The 26600-nt window shown below is 44.8% G+C and overlaps 1 protein-coding gene across 3 annotated transcripts in view; it reads left to right on the top strand.

The window, feature by feature from the left end:
* Positions 1-26600, top strand: part of Srgap3 (SLIT-ROBO Rho GTPase activating protein 3) — a 169320-nt gene that overhangs the window by 78309 nt on the left and 64411 nt on the right. For all 3 annotated transcript variants that reach the window (XM_090323892.1, XM_090323891.1, XM_090323890.1), the window contains exons 2-3: positions 9489-9681; positions 18363-18525. In XM_090323892.1, the coding sequence (XP_090180018.1) occupies positions 9489-9681; positions 18363-18525 (356 nt within the window). The remainder of the gene's footprint in view (positions 1-9488; positions 9682-18362; positions 18526-26600) is intronic.

Here is a 26600-nt window from a genome sequence, read left to right as displayed (position 1 = left end):
AAAGCTTATGCTGCTTGCTTTATGTTCTGCTGCATCTCCAACCACATTTTTGTTATCTGTCTAACCTTAGGAAGTATTTGAGGCTGTCACCCTTTAGGAGACTCGACTCTTACTATGCCCATCAGATCTTCTCAGAGTTTACTGATACTCACTATTTAAAACAAAACAAAACAAAACAAAAAAACCTCATGACCCTATTCATGTTATGAGAGTAATGCCTGTTATATAGGAAACTTAGAAAATACAGGCAAACATATTCACTGGAGAAGTTGGTGCTTAGGTTCCATAAGCCAAATCTAGCCCATCATATATATATATATATATATATATGTATTTATTTATTTTTTTTGCCAGTCCTGGGCTTGAGCTCAGGGCCTGAGCACTGTCCTTGGACTTTCTCAAGGCTAGAGCTCTACCACTTGAGCCTCAGCACCACTTCCAGCTTTTTTCTATGTATGTGGTACCGAGGAATCGAACCCAGGTCTTCGTGCATGCTAGGCAAGCACTCTACCACTAGGCCAGACTCCCAGCCCGTCATCCTATATTTTTAAAAGCAAAAATTTTATTTTTGGTGGTATTGGGGTTTGAACTCAGAACCTAATGCTTGTTAGGTAGGTACTCTTTTGCTTGAGCCACACCCTCTAGCCAAGTAAAGTTTTACAGCACAGCTCATGCATTCATTTCTATATTGATGACATTTGTCCTAAAGGACTGATGTGAGTAGTTGCTACAGAAATTATATGACTGGTAAAGAATAAAATATTTACTCTCCTCTTGGGGGAAAAATAACTAAACCTTGGCATTGCGCAAAAGTGCTATCTGTAATCCCAATTTACCCACTACCCAAAAGCAAGTGTGGCTAACATTTTGATATGTATCTTCAGTCTTCCCTCTGTGTGTAGGAAGTTACCAGGAGAGGAAATCATAGTTTTATGTTGTAACCTACTTTGGTTATTTAACAACAAGCTACAACATTTCCAGACTAATCTTACATAACACAAATTTTTAAAGACAGAAGTTTATCACATAGATATGCCAGGATTATTTAACCAACCCTCTGTTGCCGTATGTTTTTTTTGTGTCCAAGTTTTCACTTATATAATCAGTGCTGTGATAAATTCCTCACATGTATGTTTTTGTGTCTGTCTCTGACACCAAATTGGAAACAACTTCATCTTAGTTTTTTTCATGTAGGTGTGCCTTCTCTCCTACCTCAGTGGGAGTTACTTGAGGGCCAGGATCTTGTATCCCCATTTCCATCTCAATTTTTTTTTCTACTGCCTCAACCAGATACAGTAAAGCAGTCATAAAATGCTTGAGGAAGCTGTGCTTTCTGTGCCACTCACTTTTTAGCTGGTATTCTGTGAACTGAACTTTGAACTCTGGGCTTCAAGTTTATGTGGCTGGCACTCTACCACTTGAGACATAACTCCACTCCTGATTTTTGCTGTTTTGGAGATAGAATTTAAGGAGTGCTTTTTTTTTTTTGGCCTGGACTGTCTTCAAACCTCTGTTCTCCAGATCTCAACCTACTGAGTAGTTAGTAGGCAGGATTACAGGTGTGAGCTACCAGCTCATGATGATATTCTGATTCTTCAGTTTTAGAGGTGGTGAAATGTACACTGCTTTTTTAATGGCTGTGGTTGCAAGTTACCACAAGCATGCTGACTTAAAACAACATACATTTTTTTTCTCTCCCAGTTCTGAAAGCCAGGAGTCTGAAACCAATTGTACTGGGCCCAAATCGAGCTGTTGGCAGAGCTGTGCTGTCTCCAGAGTCTCCAGGGGGAGAGTCTGCTCCTTGTCAATTCAGGGATCTGATGGCTGCTGGCATTTCTTGGTTTGTAGCCACATCACTGCACTCTCTGCCTCCATAGTCGTAATCCATGATTTCTTCCTCTGTGCCATGGTCTTCTTCTTTTATCCTGCAAGGGCATTTGTTGATGTATATAGAGTCCATATTCAGAATCATCTCCTTAGCTCAAATCTGTAGTCATATCTTCAGAGCTCTTATTTATTTATTTAGCGGCCCCTTTTTGCTTTCTTAAGTAACATTTGAAGATTCCAGGAGCTAGATACAAATTGGTGATTATAATTTCACCTAACATGTAGGTTGAATTTATTCTTTTTATTTATTTGCTTTTTAGGGGTTATACTGAGGTTTGAATTCAGGGCTTTTGCTTGCTTGGCAGGTGCTCTACCTCTGAGCCATGTCTCTAGTGTTTTTTTGTGTTAGTTATTTTTGAGATTGGATCCCATTTCCTGCCAAGGTTTATACCTGGATCTCAATCTTTGTGTTTGTATGTAGGGTGTGTGTGTGTGTGTGTGTGTGTGTCCTGGGGCTGGAACTCAAGGCCTGGGTTCTGTCCTTGAGCATTTGTGCTCAAGGCTAGTACTCTACCACTTGAGCCATAGCTCCCCTTTTGCCTTTTTGGTGGCCACAAGTCCCATGTGACTTGAAAGGTGGCAAGTATGACAGTGGAATTCTAATTCACTCTACATAGCCAGTATAGTTAGTGGCCTTTTCCAAGACAGTGAAATGATAATATATATGAAGTATAATGCCTTCTATGCATTATCATTTATTAGGTAGAAGGTTTTTTCCCCTCTTTTTGTGTGTGTGACACTAGTAATTGAAATCAGGACCTCATGCTTGCTAGGCAAGCACGCTGCTGTTTGAGCCCTATACTAAGCCTTATGCCTTTGGTTTGTTTTTCATTTGGATTCTCATGCCTTTTGCTTTGAACCCACCTACCTATGCCTAGAATGCAGGCATGCACCTGAATATTTGGGATTAGAGGCATGTACTACAACACTTTGGCCCTTAAGGTAGATTATGATTATGTCCATTTTTGCAGGGAAAATGAGGAGAACTGATCAAGCTCTCCCAGGTGAATATGTGGCAGCATCAGGATTTGAACCACCAGACAGGTGAAGCTGGAGCCTGCCTGTATCTTGAAGCTGAGGTTTCCTTCTTCAAGGTCAAAATATACTGGGATATGTAAATGATGGCCAGGGCCAGGGTCCAAGCCCTGTGCTGATAGCACTGAGGTGGAGAAAGGAGCTGGAGTGCAAGTGATCTCTGAATGGGAAGGTGTTAGGAGCCCTAGGCGTCAACCCTGGTGTGGGATGGGGTCAGATTGATCCTGTCTTCCCTACTTGGAATAAGGGATAAGATAAGGAACACTGCTAGCCCAGCTGTGGGGTTATCCACAGGGGAGGAAATGCTTGATTTTGCTTTTCAGGATGAACACAAATTAGGGTAGGGAGGAGATCTCTCCATTCCAAGCAGTGCCAGAAAAATCATAGCATTTCAAAGATAGGGCTCAAGGATTAGAATCTTGATGTGGCCTGGAAAGCTGCACTTACAATTGCTGTTATGGTTCCACTGGCTTCTTTCTTAATCCAAGAGGGCCATCTGCAGGCTAGGGACAGAGCCCCCCCCCCCCCCCAGGCATCTTGGTATACCCAACTGGTCAGACCTGTTAAACCAGGCTGCAAGCTTAGCATTAAGCTTCTGACTTTGCTCCCCGCCCTCCTTTCTCTCTTATGGAAAATTTCAAACATGGCAGAAGTAAAGGGAAGCATATAACTAGCTCTGTCTTTATATCCATCCCTACAATTAAACTTCATTAATTTATGAAGTCAAGGTCAACATGCTTGCTTTTTAAATAATTCCTGGGACTCTCTCATAATCCCCCACAATGTGAATCTTTTGATCCTCACTCCCACCAAAGAAAGTATCATGAATGGTTACAGATTGTGTACATGTATTGCAATGCCACATTGTACCACTTAAATATTTACAGCTACTATGTGTCAATCAAAACCATACTGATTTTAAAAAATGTTTCAATCAGAAGATATTCCTACACAGATGCAAAATAGTGATAAATGACTATAAACAACTGATGTGTGTAGCAAGGTAGAGATTTTTATCTTCATTATCTTTTTGGCAATACTAGGGTCTGAACTCAGGGCTTTGTGCTTACGAGGCAGGCACTTTGCCATTGAGCCACACTCCTGGTCTGATGTGATGATCTGACATGCAGAGATGAATAGGTAAGTGATTCTGGTCAGTGGCTTTACTGGGTGGAAATGCGAAACCCTATCTGGAAATTAAATAAAAGCAAAAAAGGGCCAACATTGTATGACTCAAGTGATAGAGCAAAGTGTTACTAATAAGAGAAACATCACAGGGAAGAAGGGATTTATAAGAACTCTGCACTCTGATTAATATTTTAGTGAACATGAAACAGTTCCATAAATAATCTATTGGTTTAAGAAACATGAGCTCTAGTCACATTGGATACAAAGAATCTCTGATCCTGCTTGTGAGGCCATTGTTAGAAGGGGCAGGGGTACCCCTGCCACAGGTGACAACATGACACAGTGACCATTAGGGAGCCTGCTGCCTAGAAAGCCAGAAGGAGAATGGCAGGTAATGGATTCACAGGCTATAGATTCTTGGAGCTTTCAGTGCCAGAGGAATTGGCCTTTGGTTCTATAAGCAATGGGGTGCTTCAGGAAACCTGTGATGCAGTGCTATCACCTCTACTCTGGGCCTCATTCCCCAGCAGGTATAGCAAGGAGGCTTTACCAAGGCATCATTGAGGCCACCCTCAGCTCTGAGGCTCTGAGATCAAAGCCTGTCCCCACTTCCAAACCTCTTCCTTTGCCTTCCCCATTTCTGCTCATTTTTCTGTCACTCTGTGCTGTGCTGTGACTAGATCTATCCCCTGGAGGGAATACTTGCTGCTTGGGAACACTTTTTTTTTTTAAATACTTTATTTTTCCCTCTCTTTGAAATCCTCAAGGAGAAGAGCCAAATCTGTGCCAGCTTCTAAGCAGCCACTTGGAAGGGAGTTTGAAGGCAGGAGAACTGTCATGAAATCCCTCAGGGTTACAGAGTGGGGCTCTTGCCAGGGCCTCTGCTTGCTAGACAGACTCTGAGTTGTCCAAACTGCTGGCAGATTCCATGCCTGGCCCTGCCTGGAAGCCTCCAGCTGGTTGTATGCATTGGGAAGGGTTCTCTGCTCCTTCCAAATTGTCTCCTGTCATCACAGTGTGATTTATGAGCTTTTTCTCCAGAATATGAGAACATTGGCTCCTGAAGATGCCCTGTAAAGGAGGGGCTGAGCCACTGCATTTCAAAGAAGCAGTATCTCCCTAGGTCCCTATCTTGTTAGGTAATGAGTGCAAGAGGTAGAAAACACAGGCCATGGAGGTCTGTGGGATCTATTACAGCATCTAGAGCAACATTGCCCCTAGAGGGGCATGACTCTCCTCCCTAGCCCTGCTCTGAGCTTCCTCTTCCTCATGGAGGGCACTTTCTAGGCCGTTGCTGGGAATGCTATACAGCTTACATGAAAGAAGGATCCACAGAACGTGGGCTGGACCTGGAATAGATATGTGCTCTTGAAAAGCTGGCAACTGTGGGGATTGTTGTAACGATGGATTTGAGCAGCGTTGGTAGGGCAGGGTGTGGTCTTGTGGGAATGTGAGTGAGGCACACACACACTCCTGCCCCCATCCCCACCCCAGAGGTGAGTATCTCTCTGTTTCTCTCTCACACCAGTCCTGGGGCCTGGGCACTGTCCCTGAAATTCTTTGTGCTCAAAGAATCTTGAGTCACAGCACCGATTCTGGTTTTTTCTGAGTAGCCCATTGGAGATAAGAGTCTCATGGACTTTTCTGCCCAGGCTGACTTTGAACCTCAGTCCTCAGATAGCCTCCTGAGTAGCTAGGATTATAGCTGTGAGCTACTGGTGCCTGGCTGATTGGGTCTGTCACAATCACAATACTTAGTACATTGGAGCAAAGGCATTTGATAAGGGTTAATAATTATTTGCTGTACAGGTATTGATGTCCAAGCATCCTATTTTGTGCTGATACAATCCTCCCCTCACCCTTTCTCAGAGCTCAGGCTTCCTTTGAAGAGGTAGGTAGACCCATAGTTCCTATCTGAAAGAGTGAAAACTACTACTTCAAGACTGACAAGGCAGTCTGAAGTGGCTGTGAAGAGTTCAGAGGAGGGTCGCTGGCCAGGGGACCAGGCCTTGCTGGTGAAGTAGTGTCTGCCAGGGCTCTGGAAAAAAAAAATGGCCGTAACCTTTTTGATTTCTACCCTCCAAATGAACTTAGGGGGAAAAAAATCTCTCCTGCTTCATGCATTTTAACTTGGCATCTAAAATGTTTCATTCTAGGAGTATATAGCCACAAAGAATAAATTTCTGCCATCTTTTAAATACTGAAATTTTAGAATAACATTATACCACTATCAAAAATGTATCAAGTGGAACTTAAGTAACACAGCCATTTCTTACCTACTTTTTTTTTTTTTTTTTTTTTTGCCAGTCCTGGGCTTAAGCTCAGGGCCTGAGGACTGTCCTTGGATTTTTCTCAAGGCTAGAACTCTACCACTTGAGCCTCAGCACCACTTCTGGCTTTTTCTAAGTATGTGGTACGAAGGAATCGAACCTGGGTCTTCATGCATGCTAGGCAAGCACTCTACCACTAGGCCAAACTCCCAGCCCTCGTATCTATTTTTTTAATTGAAGTGTTACATAAGTGCAAAAGGATGCATAGATCTTACCTGTGCAGCTCGATTAATTTTGACCAATATACTTTTACCACCCACCCAGATGGAGATATGGGACATCTCCAGAATGCCAAAAGGCAATTTTTTGTTCCTTCTTAGTTAATACTCTGTCATCACTTTCATCTTTGTCATTATAAACTATCTTCTCATGATCTCATTTTTTTTTTGGCTGCTTTCCATTAAACCTTAGGTCTATGGGGACCAGGAGTTTGGCCTAGTCGTAGAGTGCTTGCCCAGCATGCATGAAGACCCAGGTTTGATTCCTTGGTACCATATACATAGAAAAAAACTGGAAGTGGTGCTGTGGCTCAAATGGTAGAACTCTAGCCTTGAGAAAGCCCAAGGATAGTGTTCAGACCCTGAATTTAAGCCCCAGGATTGACAAAAAAATTTTTAAAAAACCCTTAGGTTTATGTATTTCAAACATGTTGCTTTAAATAGCAGTAGTATTTCATTCCTCTTCACTGTGATATAGTCTTCTACCAAATGATTATCTCACACTTAAAAAAAATCCCTTTTACTGGTGCTAGATATTCAAGACTGTTTCTAATATTTGGCTGTAAAGTTAGTACTCTTGTGCATATTGTGGGGGGGGGTAGGTAGATATAAATACTGATTCTTTTGGCATATAACCATTAGTAGAATTGCCAGGTTGTAGGATAAAAACTGTAATATACAGATTTTCTCTAGCATCCATCAACAATTACCCAAACAAGTAAAAAGTTATATTTTTTTATCTTCTTGAATTTGTTTATGGAATTTTATGCTTGAAACTTGTTGGTTATCCTGCTTCTTCCCAAAACATAAATGTTAATTGAACAGACACTTTAAATTACCTTTGACCATACAAACATAATAATATTTCTTTTTTTTTTTTTGCCAGTCCTGTGGCTTGAGCTCAGGGCCTGAGCATTGTCCTTGGGCTTTCTCAAGGCTAGCACTCTACCACTTGAGCCAGAGCACCACTTCTGGCTTTTTCTATGTATGTGGAGTGCTGAGGAATCGAACCCTGGTCTTCATGCATGCTAGGCAAGCACTCTTACCACTAGGCCAAACTCCCGGCCCCATAATAATATTTCTTTTGGATTGATTTACGATTGCAATGATTCCACAACTCCTCAGGATGCCATCGTTTTACACATCTGATTGACTGTGAAGCACAAAAAGCAGCATTATGTAGGAAATGCATGATGGGCAGTCGATTTTGGGGCTCCTCATGCCTATGGGTGACATAGGACCGTGTAAAAATGCAGAGTCTGATTCAGAAGGTCTGAATCTTTCCCCATCCCGCAGCTTTATTGACAGTTGGAAATTGAAAGACAGGAAACTGCGAGAGTCAGTGTATATATATTGATGGGCATGTGTTTGTCCATGTTTTCAAGGCCTGTGGTAATGGTGATGGAAATGGGGTTTATGATACCTTGATAAAAGAAAGTTTTGCTAACACTGACATACTTTTTCAGTTGTCCTTTGTTTTGTAAAAAATGATTGTACTGTTATTATTAAGGTGTGGTACAGGGGGGCTATCATTTCTCTTTTGGATAATGTTACTTCTTCCTTCATTTACCCCCAGTTCTTCCCTCCCTTCTCTTTCTTTTCTTTCCCTCCCTCCCTTTTTCCATCCATTCCTCTTCCCCTCTTTTTCTTTCTTTTCTTTTCTTCTCGTCCCTTCCTTCCTTCCTTCCTTTCTTCCTTCCTTCCTTCCTTCCTTCCTTCCTTCCTTCCTTCCTTCCTTCCTTCCTTCCTTCCTTCCTTTCTCTTTCTTTCTTTCTTTCTTTCTTTCTTTCTTTCTTTCTTTCTTTCTTTCTTTCTTTCTTTCTTTCTTCCTTTCTTTCTTTCTTGTCCTGGGTCCTGGCCTGAACACTGTTCTTATCCTTAGGCTTGCTCTACCACTTGGGCCTCAGCACCACTTCTGGCTTTTTCTATGTATGTGGTACTGAGGAATCAAACCTGGGTCTTTGTGCATGCTAGGCAAGCACTCTACCACTAGGCCAAACTCCTGACCGAGCAGAGTATTTTTGACAGATGGATCTTCTGAGAGTTTGGGGGGTGGCTGAGAAGGAATCCCTCCCTTCCTGGGGACTACGGCAGTGACACCATTAGGACTTGACGATGTGATTGGCTGTGGTTATTGGGATTCAGCTGTAATTTTAAATTCTTGACTCCAGCTTTTCAATTGATATGCTAGCTGCCCAGACCTGGTTTGATTACTTAATATTTTCTGAAGTGTGGGCGCCATTCTTCTAGTGGCTCTTAAGATGTGTATACATGGAACTCAAGGTGATTTAAAGCAGAACACAGGCCTGGCCTCAAATAACATTGAAACCCAGAGGGAGACATATCCTCTTAGCAACCTTCTTGGTTCTGGTAGTCCTGGAGAATGTCTTCCTTTAACACCTCTCACTCTGCCACTTCCCTTTTGTTGACAGACAGTAAACCACTCAGGTTGTGAGTCTTTGCCAAGCAATAGTTCAGATAAGGTTTTACATAATTATTGCTTTTGTTGAACTCATTTCCTGTGTCTTGGCTGCAAGGTCATGACATAAACCTTTTCTTTTTAAGCAAGTTCATTCCTAAGAAAAATGAGTGAATCTACTAGATCTGTTACGAAAGAACTTCATAGTTATCTATGTGAATATTTCAGAAACTGTTATGACATGTGGGAACAGTGGCTTAGGCTGACTGGGAAAAATGGAGCCTCTACTATATCTTTGTGCCAGTCGTCTGCAAAGTAATGTTCAAGCTCAGACCAGCCCTAGGTGGTCGTGGGGGGAGGGGAGGCTGCTGCTTAGATTGCTGGGTCTGGGCTGGCATTACTGGGGTCGCTGGATAAACCCCACTGCTGTCCCCACCAGTGGCCTAACCTTGGGCTCCTTGCCTCCTGCAGAAATCCGCACGCAGCTGGTGGAGCAGTTCAAATGCCTGGAGCAGCAGTCTGAGTCTCGGCTGCAGCTGCTTCAAGATCTCCAGGAGTTCTTCCGCAGAAAAGCTGAGATCGAACTGGAATATTCCCGCAGCCTGGAGAAGCTGGCCGAGCGTTTCTCCTCCAAGATCCGCAGCTCCCGAGAGCACCAGTTCAAGTGAGTTTGGGAGGCAAGAAGCCACTTGGGGGGCGGCAGGCAGGTGGGGGGTGACAAGGCATGAAGGAGGCCAGGCCTTTGGGAGGCAGAGGGCATTCTGTGAGGCCCTGGCTCTGAAATCTCCTTGGACCTCTGGGCCTGAATTGTCTTCATGTGCAAAGTGCAAGTGAAAATAAGAACTAGAAGAGGAAAGGAGAAATGAGTAACTCCTAGAAAAGTTCTTGTCCCAGATGGTAAGTGCTCAGTATTAATATGACTATTATTGTCCTACCAAGCATCCTGCACACAGCTGTCTATTTTGCCTACATGATACCTTAAGGACATCCTGATCTTATCTGGTTGTGCTTTCATCTGGGTGCCTGCCAGCTCCCATCTAAATTCCTTCAGCACAGTGACCTTAAAATTCCTTCTCCACTGAGCAGGTACATGAACCATTCCTGTCCCTTGCTTCCTCTTCAGTGCCCAAAGGCACCCTCATCTACTCAGTTATGGTATGTGGGTTCTCACCTGTTGTGACTTTCCACACACCCTGTCTCTGGGTTCTGAGCTCTGCTGTCTCTGCAAATCCTGGCACTGGTGGCTCGGTCTCTCGAGCTGCCCATGTGGTGGCCCTCTGGCTACAGAGGCAGGCTGTGCTGAAGGTCTCATCTCTTCTGCCCGCTCCTCCTGAGAAGGGAACAAGGTCACTTTTCATCCTAAGTATGAACACTGGGAGGAGGGGGTACGGTGGGAGGGGGCCACCTATTCCCTTGCCTGGCTTATAATAAGCTCAGCCAGCCCAGTATGTGTTCATTAACTGAGCCACCACATGGAACAGGAGCCCCAGCTGGCAGTTTGGCCAAGCAGACTGCTTGTCACACTATGAAAGTCCAATTAGGGTGATATCCTGGCTGGTGCAGCTGGAGTGGGCCCTCGGTGTGATGGTGGAGCACCCCATGGCTTTTGGAAGCCAAGAGTCTTTAGGGCAGGCCGGACTCACCTTTGACCCCAGGGTGCTCACTGATCCCTGGGTACCTCTCCCTTGGAGCTCAGTACATGGCGTCTGGGCTGTGCTCAGAGCTCTTTAGACTTGTCCACCTGCTTTCTTCATTTAAGCGTGCCCTCTGCCCTCCTCGTAGCTCTAGGGTCTGGAGGTAGTACCTGCGTCTTGTTTTATTCTCGCTACAGTGGGCCCAGTTCTGGCCATAAACAGGATGCTGGTGAATTGTAGAGAGAAAGAAAGGAGGAAAAGGAAAGAAAAAAAGAGAGAGAGAAAGGAAGAGGAATAAGGAAGGGAAGGAGGAAACAGAGGGAGTTTATTTGGTCTATACAATCCATTCTGACCTTAGGTTCAGAGATGGAACTGATTTGTCCAAGATGATGCAGCACATTAGAGACAGAACTGAGATTTCTTCACTATAAGTCTTTGTTCTAGGGGCCGTAGCTTTCCCCAGACCCCGGGTGTTCTCATCTATCTGGACAATGGGAACATGTATATCTTCCAAAAAATACTGTGTTTAGGCTGAGACTCAGCTGGGCTCAGTTCTATGTGGCATGTGATTCAAAGGAAATTCCCTAATGTCAACCTGGGGATCTCCTGGGGAAGGTGGAACATTTTCAAAAACAATACGGAATTCCTTTTTTTCCCCCCTGTGGTATGGAAGTTTGAACTCAGGGCCTTGTACTTGTATAGGTGGTGCTGTATTACCTCCAGACTGCTTCCCCAGCTCTGGAGACTTAAAATAGAGACTTGCTTTCTTAGCTAAACAATGGTTCACCTATTTTAGACTTCCCATAGATGTCAGCATGATAGCCATATGTTTCCACATCCAGCTTTCCACCACTGAGATGGCATCTCATGGGTTTTTCTGCCCAAGCTGGCCTTGAACCATGATCCTCTGGATTCCAGCCTCCTGAGAAGCTAGGATGACAAGTGTGAGTCACCAATGCCTGGCTATCTGCTTGCATTTTTCTCTCTCCCCATACCCCAGACTTGAACTTGCTATCTGACCCTTTATTGTAGGCAGGTACCCTACCATCCAAGACACACCTCCAGCTCCATGCTTTGCATTTTTAAAAGACCACAGTGAGACACAGTGAGAATGCAGCTGAGGAAACTCATAGGGGGGTTGGTATAGGGAGAAGTTCACAGAGGCTGGGAAGTCTTTCAGAGGTAGAGCAGGGGAAAGGAGGGGAGTCTGGGATGTCTCTTGCTTCTTACTTGACATAGAAAGGCCTTCAGGAGATGTGGAAGCAGACCCATCTCTGTGTTAAGCTCCACTGTTTACTTATCTGTCCTCTTTGGAAGAGCAACAGAGCATAAGCTGTATGATGGTAGAGAGCTGGGATCCTAAGCACCCAGCACAAAGCTTATCACATGATTGGCACTAATTCAAGTTTGTCACATGAATGAATGAATGGATGAAAAGTCGAGTGGGGGCTGGGAGTTTGGCCTAGTGGTAGAGTACTAGCATGCATGAAGACCTGGGTTCAATTCCTCAGTACCACATACATAGAAAAAGCCAGAAGTGGTGCTGTGGCTAAAGTGGGACTTAGGCCCTTTTCTTCCTCTAGGTTTTCTAGAGAAATAGTTTACACCTCAGTGCAGATGGCTCAGGTCTGTTATCCTAGCCATTCAGGAGGCTGAAATCCAGAGGATCATGATTTGTGGCCAACCAGAGCAGAAAAGTCCCTGAGACTCTATCTGCAATTAACCAGCAAAAAGCCAAGCTGGAGGCATGACTGAATGGTAGAGCACAGGTTGAGCAAGCCAGCCAAGTAAGAGCCAGGCCCTGAGACACCCTGAATTCATACCCTGATACCTTAAAAAAGGTTGTTTTTTTTTTTTTTTTTTTTTTTTTTTTTTTTGCCAGTCCTGGGCTTGAGCTCAGGGCCTGAGCACTGTCCTTGAACTTTCTCAAGGCTAGCACTCTACCACTTGAGCCTCAGCACCACTTGCAGATTTTTGCTATGTATGTGGGGTACCAAGGAATCGAACCCGGGTCTTCATGCATACTAGGCAAGCATTCTACCACTAGGCCAAACTCCTGGCCCTGGTTTTTTTTTTTAAAGACACCAACACTTTGATATGTTTGGGGTTAGAAGTAGAGAGGGAAAACAGGAGGAGGAAGTCAATGAGAAGGAGGAGGAGAAAGGTAAGGAACAAAGGAAGGGGAAGAAAAAGGGAGCCCTGTGTTGGAAATACACACTCATCACCCCAATTAAAGATTCCCAAAGCTTACTGGTATATGGTAGGCTCTGAGAACTTCTGCAGCTGGTTGACTTCTTTCTGGGAGTTATTTGGCGACCTCTTCCTCCTCATAACATGCGTTTGTATTTCACAAATAAGCACCTATTAGGTGCAAAGAAAAACTCTGTTGTAGACAAATGCTGATTTCCCTCTGTAGTATCCATACTCTGCAAATATGGCTGCACATATGTGATAACCCACAGCCCCTTTCTATTCTCATTCCCTTGATTTGTGATACCCATCACTTCCCAAAGGAGATGCCACTAAAAATGCCTTGTCCACAGGGGTTGAGTGTTGCTGGCTGGGTTTTGGACTATTGTGAGAAAAGCAACAAGAATTCCTTTGAATATGGAACAATTGTTTGGGAAAAGTCAGATTTTAGGCAGAGTTGGGAGGTGCTCGAGTGGCTAATAAGTAATGTTTTATGCAAATGTTTTGCACGGGGGAGGTTTGGACTGTCTTCCAGCTCATTAGGACAGATGGTGGGAAGATCCTAGCAAATAACTAAATTCACTTCAGAGAAGCACTTTGCACTTAGATTTAGCCTTCCACGGTACTCCTGAACAGAGGCATTTTTGCAGGGTGTGAACTGGGCTTATGTGCAACAAATTCAGGATTAACAGGTTGCTCAGTAGCGATGGAGATGGAGAAAGCGCAGGGCGGGTCTGTCTCTCCACAGATAGCCGTCCCCATTTCTATAACTAAATCACTCTACTCAATTGTCTCATTTTTTTTCTCATCTGTCTCTTACCTCCACATTCCTAGTTCCCTGTACTCTCCCAGATAAATCACATGCACCGTCTCACTGAGCTTTCTTGGTAAATGTTGTATCTGGATGGTGGATACTATTTTTACCTTTCTAGTTGAGAATCAGGAGGTTGTGAGGATTGTTAATTTTAAGCCCAGAGAGACACAGCTATATCCCCTAAGTGGTACAGCTAGGAAATCTTGGTTAGTCTGACTCCAGGAGTCAGAAACACTGAATTTGTGTTTCTTCCCCCTCCGTAGCTGAGATACCATCTAACTAGACTACCTCTCCCTGCCTGGTCAACTCTGCCCTTCTAACCAAGGCTGGCTTAGGAGTCACTGTCTAGGCGAAGTTCCCGAAAGGGACAAAGATGGAAGTTCTCCCGTGGACTTTCTTTACATACAGGAGGGAAACAGACATATTTGATGAGGCTGCAGGAGAGAAGTGAAGCAAGAACAGTGTTTTCAGAGGCAGATTTCAAGTCAAAACCTTAATTCTCCTAGCCAGAGCTGTCTACCATGACAGGACCTCCTAGGGGTTCGTAGGTGGCCTTTTCTGTAACACTGTGCATGGTTAGATCCAATTCAATCCACATTCCTCCAAATACGAAGGAATCACTGATTACCCATGAGCCCAGAATGCTGAATTCCCTTTTTCCTCTTCAGACTTTTCAGTAGCCTTCAGTACAGAACCCTCAATTGGTTGAGCATGCTTATCAATGGCTCTCTGGTCTCATTTTGAGAAACCGAGAACAGACCTTAGGCTTAGCATCTCCTTATGACTGAATAATGCTGTTTAGTTTGCTTTGATTTTAGTTTTACAGTCGTATGCTATTTATGGCAGATAAAGCTTTCTAAAGCAAAACTGAGAGTAGAGCAGATCCCCTGTGCCAGGCTACGTAGAAAGCAAGGATCAAGCAAGAGATCTGAGCACGGTGTGCAGCAAGGCAGCACTCCTGATGTGGGGTATGCTCACCATGGGGCCTCTCCTGGGGTTCTCCTGGGAAGTGGGTAGCTTTCACTTCTACCTTCCTTTCTCTGCTGCCTGCAGAGACTTTGAGATTCAGTTTAATGTGACTACTGCCCCTTTTCTTCCTCAGTCTCTCCATCTGGATTTCCCAATTTCATACAGGTTCCCTGGAGCCCTCAGAGACTATTTTCAGCACACTCTAAAGTGTGGGATGCAGCTTGTTTATCTATGTCTGTGCTTGATATATACACATACATGGACATCATTTAAATTTTATACTAAAAATATAAAGTAGGTGTGGTCAGAAAGGAGATTTTTTTTCTGAAGTGGTATGTAGGAATTTAGTTTTCCCTGGATTTTACTAGGCAAGGCTTATCCTTTGGTTTTTCCTTTGCCAGCCCTCAGCTGCTTACGTCCTCCCAGTGGAGTGGGAGAGTCAGGGAAGGAGTCCTCATTCCCCCTGGTAGACAAGGGACCTGAAGGCCAGGCAGAGTGAGTCCACGCTTAGGGCACAGGACTGACAGATGAAAGAAGGGGCCAGGTGAGCCTTAGGTGAGGACTCCTTTTCCTTCCTAACGTGTACAAGTTGCCCAGTGCCTCCTTTCGTAGGTGGATCCATAAAGTACCAAGCCTAGCAGGGAAAGAGATGATAGCCCAGGTATGGCTAATGGGGCAGGGTGTTCAGATTTAGTACCAGGCTGGAGTTAAGGACCTGGCTTTGGGGGAAAGTGACAGCTGCAGAAACTTTCCTCCCTCTTGGAGGAGCCAGGGTCTCAGGGCGGTAGATTTTGGTTCATCTGCAAAATGGGGCTCTGAATGCTTGGAACTGGATTCTGTTTGCTGAGCGGAATTTTCCGGCCCCCAGCTGAGAAGCTGGAAAAGCTGGCTCAATGCTAATTTCATTTTCCTAGCTCACCAGCTTGGCAAGGCTTCATTTCTCCAGATTCTGTATCTTGGAACCTCATACTCACCTCCCTTAGCCAAAGAAAGCAAGCAAGCTGTGACTCACCAGAAATATTCATTGCTACTTTCTGGCCTTAAAAAAAGGAAAATATATACATATGCATGAGTGCCAACATTATGTCCTAGCTCAGCAGCTCTGCCTGCTGAAGATAGGCTTGGCTGCAAGATGGGAAGAACAGAAAGGTTGCTCAGACTGTGCCTTTAATGAGAGTGCACTGGGCTGGGGTCCCTTTTAAAAGGGAATTTGCAACAGCAAAGGTAGCTGCTATCAGAGAGTGCTGCCAGGATCTCTGGCCATTTGCAAAAGGGACAAGCGACCCACTAGAAAGAAAGGGCTGATGCTTTGGGTATCTGCCGCCACATGAGGTTTGGAGCCACTTCTTGCACTCCCAGGATAACCACGGTGACACACCAAATTGTGTTCCATACATTCATCACAATCCTACCAGCCCCACCACGTGTCATCTTCTGTCCCTGCCCACCTAACCTCCTGTACTCCTGCTACACTGGCCTTGATTCAGTCCCTCTGCTCTGCTCTAGCATACCCTCTCAAACTCCCAAACTCGTTCTCTGGCACCCTCCAACTTGTCTTTCTGGCCAGTTTCCTACCCCTTTCTCAAGGATGCTTCAATGACCCCTTGTTCTGGACTGTCATGTGCCCTTCTTCCCTGTTACCTTCTGCTAGTCTAACTACATACACTTGTGGGATAAACACAGGGATACTATGTTCCCCACATCCTGTCTGCTCCTTGGAGGAAGGAACTACCAGTTGGGCTCCATTGTGTCTTATGCCCTGGCCTTACAAAATGCTTAACACAGATGGATTGTGGGGCTGCAGAATGGCTGAAGAGTTTTGTTATTGGTAGTGGTGGTGGTGTTTTTTCCTGGTGACCGACAATGCGGTTTGGGTAGCTAGTTCTTATGGGATAGGTAGTCTGCATAAGAGCACACAGGTAGGATTACCAACACAAGAGAACACCCATACCCAGGTCCAGGTATCTCAGGTTTACCATGCTGGCTTCCATCTACAACCTAGGGGGGCAGGAAGGACCTGGCACCATAATGACCAAGGTCACAGATGCCAGCTTTCTACACAGATGTCAGTTCTGGTCCTGACCAAGTAGACCTTCACTTTTATTCCACAGCTGAGCTATCCACTTCCACATATACAGGAGGAGAAGTTGGAGGGTAGAGCTGGAGATCTGGATGGTTACATGACAGGCGTGGAACAGCATCCCAGCAGAAAAGGACAGCCTGGCCTCTTTCCTTCTCCTCCACTCCCACCTTGTCAGGTCCAATCATTTTTTTAACCCAGTATTGAACTCTTCAACTTTTTCCCTGGTGTCTGGATGTTGCCTGCTGTCTTCTGCATAGCAGCCACGTGGGGGACTGAAAATGCAATTCTAGAGTTTGGAGGTTTGGCTCAGGATATTCCAGCCCCACCTTTGGTTCTCAATCTAGAACCAAAGCTTCCTCCAGGAAGCTTCTGCCCCCAAGTCCTTCCCCTGAGGACCCTGTCCATCATTCTGTTCCCTGTGGATCTAGCTTCTTTACATGCCACAGGTCAGGGGCTTGTGCAGCTTCCATGGGATCCAGTATGTGCATACACACACACACACACACATACACACACACACACACGCACACACACGCACGCATGCACACACATGTACGCACCACATAGTCAGGATTCAGGGTCAGAGAACAAGAATGCTTAGCACAGATACTTCATGGGGCATGATAGGATCATTGGTTTTTGTTGTTATTGTTGTTGTTTTTCTTTTTTGAATAAGTGACTTGCTTTGTAACTGAGATAGAATTAGCTTACATTGCCCCAGGGTGGCCTTGAACTCAGGATCCTCCTTCCTTAGCCTCCTAAGTACTAGAATTATAGGCATGTGCTACCATGTCCTGCTCTGGATTTTGATTTTTAATTATTCTTCTTTCCTGCCTGAGGCTCATAGAGAGGTCTTGGTACAGTATGGGGAAGAGACAGTGTGTCTCACTGGTTTGGAAAGCACTCAGACTTGAGTGTGCATCAGAATCTCCTGGAAGGCTTGTTGAATCCCAGATTGCCTGGGCTGGTCCCAGTGTTTCTGGCTCAGCAGGTCTGGAGTGGATCTGCAGAATCCATGTTTGTAACAGGTTCCCTGGGTGTGCTGGTACTGCTAGCTGGAGAATGCTGTGGGATTCCCTGAATACCATAATGCCCAGCTAGAGATACCTAGGAATCTCCCAACACAGGACACAAATTGGTCCTGAATGTACTTAACATATTTTCCTTAATCCTTCTTCCCAAATGAAAAACAACCCTCCAGCCCTGTGCCTCTCAGAATTCCACAGAAGGGTGAAGGAAGGGCAAAGGGGTTAAAAGAGCCTGAGTGGATCCCAGGGGCTGGGGGAGGCAGATGAGGGGAGATGTATCCTCCTTCTGGTCTTTGTACCACAGTTCTAGAACTCATGCATGAATTTTAGATACAGTCCATTTACTACTTCAGAGTCCCGGGGGAGGCAGCCACTTCTCAGAAGGTGAAAGAGCATCAAGTAAGTACCACATTACAGGATAATAGATGAAACAGGACTAGTGTCAAGGACCTGGGCTCTGTGTTCTGGCTCCAGTCTCTTATGATTGTGGAGAAACCACTTCAGCTCTCCTTAGCCTGTTTCCCCAACCGTATAAAAAATAACCACCCAGGGGCGTGGTGAGGTGGGTAACTATCTAAACGACATCACAGTTCCAGTGAGCCAACCTGAGCTGCTTGGTTCCCCCAGAAAGGACCAGTACCTCCTCTCCCCCGTGAACTGTTGGTATCTCGTCCTACATCAGACCCGGCGGGAGAGCCGAGATCATGCTACCCTCAATGACGTCTTCATGAACAACGTCATCGTCCGCCTCTCCCAGATCAGTGAAGATGTCATCAGGCTCTTCAAAAAGGTAGGCAAGTGGGCTGGCTCTATCTGCCTCCTGTCTTTTGCCCCAGACTGGCCATCATAACACTGTGCCGTGAGGGTGGGACCAGAAGGGCAGGCATTGAAGGACACAAGGGACCGTGGGCGAAACGGTACACCAGCCCTGAGTTTGGCGCTCAGATGTGCCTTCTAAGGCATGATCTCAGCCACTACAGCAACAACCATCGCAAGACCAAAGACCTTTCCCAAAGTAGATAGCTAATGAATGTGTACTGTAAGAAGTCTGAAAAAGGGGAAGCTGGGGGACGTGGAGGAAGGGGTGACAATGTCCAAAAAGAAATGTACTCATGAGCTGATTTATGAAACAGTAACTCTTCTGTATATCACTTTACTACTACTAATAAAATAGTATTTATAAAAGGAGTCTGAAAAAAGGGGAATGGGTGCATATATCAAAAATTTTAAAGCATCCCAGAAATGGTATCACTCAAGAAGTCTGATGCTAGGAATTTCTTTGATGCACAAATGCAAATATGCTTCCTATGAGTGCTTATAATCTATACATTTTCTAGTATGCAGATATATTTTTCCCAAATGAGAGCATTCTCTCATGTGTGGTGTTACTCCCCGCTTGTTACCTAGCAAATTGTATAATGTTCTATTACACAATTTTCCCACATCAAAAATACATTTCTATGCATTTCAAATGATTGCAGAGCATTTCATTATACCGATGTACCCTCGTTTGTGTATCTAATCTTTGACTGCTGAACATTTAGGTAATTTCTATCATTTTACTCATAAATAATGCTGCTGTTAGCTTCTTTCAATTTCAGAGTTACCTTCTTAAGGGTTGGTTTCTGCAATAGAATTTTAGGGTCAAACGTTGGTTCGATTTCATTGCTTTAGGAGGTGTGTTCTATTGCTTTTGAAAAGCTAAAATGTCCAAGAGGCACAAAAGGGAAAGCCTGTCCTTTTTAGGTCTCTTGAGGTCACTGTATCCTGAGCTCCTTACACAGTGTCTGGCAGGTTTGGAGATGCCGTGCAAACGTGTAGATGGGACTCACTTTTATGAACGGCAGTTTCTTCATCTGTAAAGTGAGCTTGTGATTTAGCCCCATCTACACCTTCTCAATCCAGTGGGGCTTAAGTTAGTGCTTCCTAGAGTTAAACAGACCATGCTGAGGAGAGAGGCATTATTAGTTAAATGGCTTATGGTATAGCTTCTGGGTCCAGATTTCCTAAATTCTTAGATTGATAATCCTGGTCTGTCTGTCTGTCTGTCTGTCTCTGCCTATCTACCCACCTACCTGCGGCAGCACTGGGGTTTGAACTCAGGGCCTCCTACTTGTTATGTAGGATCTCTGTCTACCACATATGCCATACTGCTGGTCCCCTTTTGCTTTGGTTACTTCTTGTGTTTATGCCTCGGCCATCTCAGACTGCTATCCTCCTATTTACATTTCCCACATATCTAGAATCATAGGAATGTGCTACTGCATCCAGCTTTTTATTAATGGAAATGTGGGAGGATTCGCTTGCTGGTTTTTTGCTTGGGTTAGCCTTAAACCATCATCTTCCCAGTCTATCTCCTGAGTAGCTGAAACTACAGGTGTGAAACACCACATCTAGCTCCCTTATTAGTTGTGTGTCTTTGGGCTTATTGCTTAACCTCCTCTATTTCCTCATTTATGAAATGGAGTGGAAATACTTCAGGGCAGTTGGAAAGGGGAGCAGAGTTGTGGTCCTTATGCTCTGTGTGGACAGTGTTTAGTGAGAGCTGGCTGTGGCCATACAGCCACATGCGAAGATTAATTATTACTAAGGCAATTAACTCATCTCTTCTAGTCAGGTGCTAAGTTTAGGGATCTGATGACCTGGGATTGCCAGACACACAGAGAAGGGAATAGCGAACCCTCTGTGGTCCTGGTCGGTATTTGCATTGTCCACTTGGAGAATTAGTTCTATCGTGAAATTTCAGTTGCACTCTGTTCTCTTCCCAGAGCTGTTTATGAAAAGTGGTCTAAGTTTAATATTTGCATAAGCAAACATAATTAAGAAGGTAAATAAAGTGCAAAAAAGATCACAGGATGATTTGCAAAGTCCAGCTGAAGCACTTCAGACGCCTGCCAGTTTGCACTCCCTGTCCTGTCCTGGTTCCCGCTGCCTGCTGCTGTCACTGCTTTTTTCCTGGGTGGGAGTGACGCACAGAGAAAGGGTCATCGGGGCCTCTAGGAAATGAAGGGGCTTTTCCTCAGCTGAGCCCTGGGACAAGTGAGACAAATCTTTTCAGTTCTCATTTAGGCTGACAGCAGCCTGACTTGTGATGGAGGTTAACGGGGTGGAAAATAATGAAAAAATATCTACAGCTGAGCTCCTGGCTGCCTTGTTCCCAGGCCTGTCCTACAGAACAAAGGAAATGACCCAGCCCCTGTAGGCTGGCTGGTTTAGCGTGGTGTGGCCTCTTTGTGTCACAGCAGTTATATATAATCTTGGAGCTGAGAGCTGAACTCTTTATATAAGGCATGCTTCCTGCAGCTTCTCAGCCATTTTGAGGCTGGATTCTGGTAGAATGGGGGGGGGGGTGGTTCTCAGCCATCCTATTTTAGAGTAGAGGAGGGGAATTGTTGAGAAGTTATCAAGAGAGCTCAGACATAGTAGCTTTAGTCCCTTATTATGAGTGTGGCTGGGCTTTTGGTATCTAAGGATTGCATATCACTAACCACCCTGGGCAGGCCTCTCTGAGTCTCAGTTTTGTCATGTGAGGAACAGAGAGAGTATGATTCCCATGTCAGGGGCTGCTTTGACAAGCAGAGGTAAGTCAGGTGTTCATTGCAGGCATGGATATCTACCCACTGCTCACTGGATGGAAGCTCACTCATGATCCCTAAAAATTGAAGCTCTTCCTATGTCTGAGGTGGGGTCCTGGTGCCCGAGGCAGGCATCTCTGACCACCCTCCCCTGTCTGGCTCTGGCAGTGAGGCTACAGACTACAAGGTCTGATATGTTTCCTACAGCTTGGGCCTGAAGTAACTGTCCTGCTTGCCAGCATCTCACTGATGAGGGATGTTGTCTGACTAAATAATTGACCTTTGAATGATTCTTTACTAACTCCCTGTGGGTCTTCCTTTCTTTCTCCTCCTCCTCCTCCTCCTCCTCCTCCTCCTCCTCCTCCTCCTCCTCCTCCTCCTCCTCCTCTTCCTCCTCCTCTTCCTCCTCCTTTTCCTCCTCCTCCTCCTTCTCCTCTTTCTTCTTCTTCTTCTTCTTCTTCTTCTTCTTCTTCTTCTTCTTCTTCTTCTTCTTCTTCTTCCTCTCTCTCTCTCTCTTTCTTGGGTGAACATTGGGAAAAGGTTATTTTCAAGTTTGTCTATCGCCTTGTTATTGCCATATGCCCCTCCTTAGAAACTTCAGTCTATATCCTTCCTGCTTTGAGTTCCTTTTTCTAGAATAGGGATTCCTGAGCTCTGATTGGCCCAGCTCAAGTCACATGAGCACTCTTGAAGCTGTATTTGTAGCCAGGGAGATGCTATGACCCGACTGACCAGGCCCAGAAAAGATGCCACCCCTGGAGCCAGATTCAACCACTCATTCAACTACACTGTTCTCATGGGCCTAAGAATGAATGAGAAGTGGTTTCTCAAGAAAAGTTAGATTATCTTTACAATAAGAAGAGAGAGGTGGGGCCGGGAGTTTGGCCTAGTGGTTAAAGTGCTTGCCTAGCATGCATGGAGACCCGGTTCAATTCCTTGGTACCACATACATAGAAAAAAGCCAGAAGTGGTGCTGAGGCTCAAGTGGTAGAGCTCTAGCCTTGAGAAAGTCCAAGGACAGTGCTCAGGTCCTGAGCTCAAGCCCAGGACTGGCAAAAAAAAAAAAAAACAAGAGAGAGGTACAGCAATAGTTGTCCACTGGGCTCTCTCTTTCAGTCCTTTTGTCATCTTTTGCTAGTTGTCCCTCAACAAAGAGTGCTCATCACTCCTCAGGGAGCCCTTTCCTCCTGGGAACAACTGTGATCAATAGAAAGTCCTCCTCTGCTCAAATGGCATCAGTGCCCTAAGTGATTTTTCAAACAACAAGGGACTAGCTTTCCCAAGAGGTCCTAATTCCTTCTCTGTGGCAAAGCCTGCCTTGTAACTTCTCTGTGTCATATTCATTTGTGCTGCATCCTTCCATGCGTCAGTTATTTGGCTTTGTGTGTGAGTTTTCTGAAAGGGGGGTGGACAGGAGGTAGCCCTGGAGTTGGGCATTGAAGTGGGGTAAGGAGGTTGGGAGTTGAGATTCAGCAAACCTTCTCTCACAGTAGAGGTCAAAGGCAGCTCAGATGAAAGATTCCAAAATGGCAGCTTGCAACTGAGCTTTGCTCTCAAGTGTGTAATCTGCTCAGTCCTCACCAAGTTAAGAAAAAATAAGTTAAATCTGGAGATTTCAGATGAAATCAATGTGTGTGTGTGTGTGTGTGTGTGTGTGTGTGTGTGTGTGTGTGTGCGTTACAAATCAGCAGCTCCAAGCAATACCACATCCCACGTGGGTCATCCTTGGCAGGTGTTCACAGGAGCTGAGTGACTGCCAGTTCCATTAGCAGGGCCTGAGCCTTTCACTGCCTGCAATCCCTGCTGTTTTCCTGTGTACTGTACCCACTCCGCTCCCTTACTTTATCTCCCCACCCTTACATGCATTTGAATTTGTAGTCTTACCCTTAAGCATATCTGGAGGCGGGAGTGTCTTATATTCTACCGTGTGTTCAAATGACACGGAGGGCTTGTTAAGTACAAATGGCTGGAGTGAGGCCTGAACGTCTGCATTTTAGAAACTTCTTAGCTGATGCTGATGCTGCCCATCTGGGGAGAACGACTTATCTAGTCACACTTCTTTGTTTACAGATGAGGAAGCTGAAGCCTATACCGGGAAAGTGCAGAATCTTACTAAAACCTGGGGTTTTGACCCAGGCGCAGTCCCACTACCCAGCTGAGAGCTTCAGTGTACATCACACTATCTCTCCTCCACTCCCCTACCCCTGCCCCAATTGTTTGTGAGACTAGGCATTGAAGCCTATTCCACTTTCATTCTGTTTTCTTCAGCATCCTCAACAATAGCCATCTATTATTCTATGCTCTGATGCCTGCAGAATTTAATTACTTGCCGTGGCCAATTTGATTGTTGGAAGCTGCAGGGAGCTGGAAGAAGCACTAATGAGGAAAGATTCTTAGCAGAGAAGAGAGGACATGGAGGGGCGGTGTTTGAAAGCAACCATTCACTGTGTGGCAACAAGGACTTGGTCTTGAGTGAGTTTTCTCATTCCCGCCTAGAAGATGTCCATCGCATTTCATAAATAAATCAGGGCTTTTGTGTCCAGTAATTGCCTTGCTTTGTAACAGAGATCAAAAGCATCCATGGCCTTGGATTCAGAGCCAAGTTTATTTTTCTTTTCTTTTCTTTTTTTTTTTTCCTAGCAGGAAGGAGTGAGAGTTTGCATGCGGAAGGGTCCAGTTATGAGGCCTCTGAGGCAGGAGAGGAACCAAATGGGCAAACTGTCAAAGGACAAGGTGTCTTTGCTCCATCCACTGTCTCCCAGTGAGATGAGACTTGCAAAGCTGAGTATCAGCAGGCAATCCCAACTCATTCAGCAAACATATTAGTGCTAGCATGATGGTAGATAAACAATTAATTATTACCATAATTAGCCCTGGGCTGTGTAGTGTACACATGTGATTCTTTAAGTGGAGAAAAAAGGTGCTATCATCATCCCATTTTACAGTTGAGAAAACTGATGCTGCTGAAGGCTGAAGGTGACTCCAGGTCGGCTGACTCCAGAGCTCATACTCAGAGGCAGAGACAGTGCTGAAGACTGAACTGAATCAGACACACCCTGTCCTAAGGGAGCTCACAAGGTCATTTAGGAATGGAGACAGGTGTAAAGTAGTAATTCACTCAGGTGCAGCAGGGAGGCCTGTTGGCCACCCCGTGAGTGATGACAGGAAGCCGAACCTTTCTACTCTCATGTCACGTGGTCACGGATGCTGGCTGCCTGTAGAAGGGGGTTAAATATGGGCAGACGGTGGCAAAGCCAAAGAGGGCTGACTGAGCAAGTTTGTAGACAGCACTTCCTGCCAGTAAATTCTGCAGTTCTGAAGGGGATCTGAGCAGATTATCACTAAGTCTTCAACAGCATGCAGCTTCCAGTAGAGCAAGGGACCAGAGTTCACATCAAAGCAAAGGCACAGGAAGGGTGAGGTTCTGTAATATGAATGGACAGGGAATCTAGCACAGTGGTGAGGGCTTGAGATGGGCTATGACTTAATATCTGTTTTGTCACTTTTCAGCTATGCGAGTCCCATATGATCTCTTGCTTTCTGATTTTTCTTATTTTCAAAATGGAGCTAATAATAACCTCTTTCCTATGGTTGTTGTAAGATTTTTCAAATGATGAGAAACATCTTGCTGGTACATAAGAGGCAATCAATAAATGGCTGTTAATACAATGACTTAAGATTGGAGATGGGATAGAGGTGCATAGGTTTAAAAGAATCACAAATAGGCTATGTGGCTGATGCCTATAATTGCAGCTACTCAAGAGGCCCAGGAAGCTTGAAATGATAGTGGTCTCATTTCTTTCTTTCTTTTTTTTATAGTGTTTTTTTTCTCTTTTTCTTGCCTTATGTTGATGAGGACCTCCCACCAGTTGTGTGGAGCAAAGAGACATTGCTGACTTAGGATAGGCATGCTTCTAACTCCTAAAAACCTCAGTGAATTGGGAATGTAGAGAAACTTTGTCCATACCCTGATGTGGATGTTTATCAAATATCACCAGCAAATCATACCTCCCATGGAAGAGCATTCAGCAACATGGCTACTTATAAGATTCATATACAAAACTTAATTATTTTGTGCGCCAGCCCCATCCAGTTAGCAAATGTCATATAAATGCATTAGAAAGTAAGAATGATTGAAAATTAATGCTATTGATGCAACAAATTAGCCATATCCCAGAAATTTTGATAGGAATGCTGTTATTGCCATTCAGATATAAATATTTCATGGCTCCCATTGTCATTTTTCTTTGTTCATGAATTCTTCAAAATTAGGTTTTTTTCAGTTTCAAAGGTTTTTTTTGTTTTGTCTTGTTTTCTTGTGGATCATGGGGCTTGAAGATGCAGGGAAGAGGGAAATAGAACCAAGACCAGGATGGAAGATGGGCAGAAAGTAGGCTAAAGAATATAGTGGAAGGCAAGGGGTGGAACAGGACTGTCTCTTGACTGGCGTCTAGGAGAAGTTGGCCCTTTAGAAGTTGGAGTTGCTGCGTTTGGGGAGCACATTGTGTTTTGTACACATAGTGGCTCCATCTAGGGGTTTTAAGTTTTGAACTGTGATTAACATATAAGCCAGAAGTGTGGGAAAGGTGTGGAGGGATGTGTTGGGTTTTAGGATGGACAGAGAGCCTCCGAGAGTTGATTCTGATTGGTTCAATCCGGGACATATTTCTGTTTCCAATCCAATCGCTGGTGAAAGGTTCTACAGCACTGGTCAAGATTAGACCCATGCCTGGTGGATCATCTTGTTTGGCCAGAAGGCAGGGACCAGTCCCACGTATATTTTATCTTCTCTTAAAAAGGAGGAAGGGAGAAGCAAGCGATATCATGGCTGGTGTAGGGAGACAGGACTAGACTTGTTTGCAAGGGGGACCAAGGACCAGAGGTGCAGACACCTGTGCAAGCAGTAAGCAAGGGCATCAGACAGGCCAGCAGTGTCTGGGAGACCTGCCCTCCTTCATACCTTCCTTGTAGCCTGGACTCAAAGCCATGCGCATCTTTGTAATGGCTTCTTTTCATCTGCATGTCACACTGGGCACTGAGGAAACAGATTAGAGTAAGTCAACCTTGGATGGGGTGGTACTAGAAATTTACTCTGTTTCTTTAACGGAATCATCAGCTATCTGATGGGACCTGACTCTATCAACCCTAGAAATGGTGCTTCGCGGGCAGTCACTGAACTACAACAGACTCCCAGGCAGTAATATTTATACACACACACACACACACACACACACACACACACGTATTTATACCTGTGTATATATGTATATTCACACACACACATATATAT

This window comes from Megascapheus bottae, chromosome 33 (genome assembly GCF_031878675.1).
Source record: "Megascapheus bottae isolate mThoBot1 chromosome 33, mThoBot2.hap1, whole genome shotgun sequence".
NCBI lineage: Eukaryota > Metazoa > Chordata > Mammalia > Rodentia > Geomyidae > Megascapheus > Megascapheus bottae.
The sequence above is the reverse complement of the archived record's forward strand: the minus strand, read 5'-3'. Positions and strand labels throughout refer to the sequence as shown.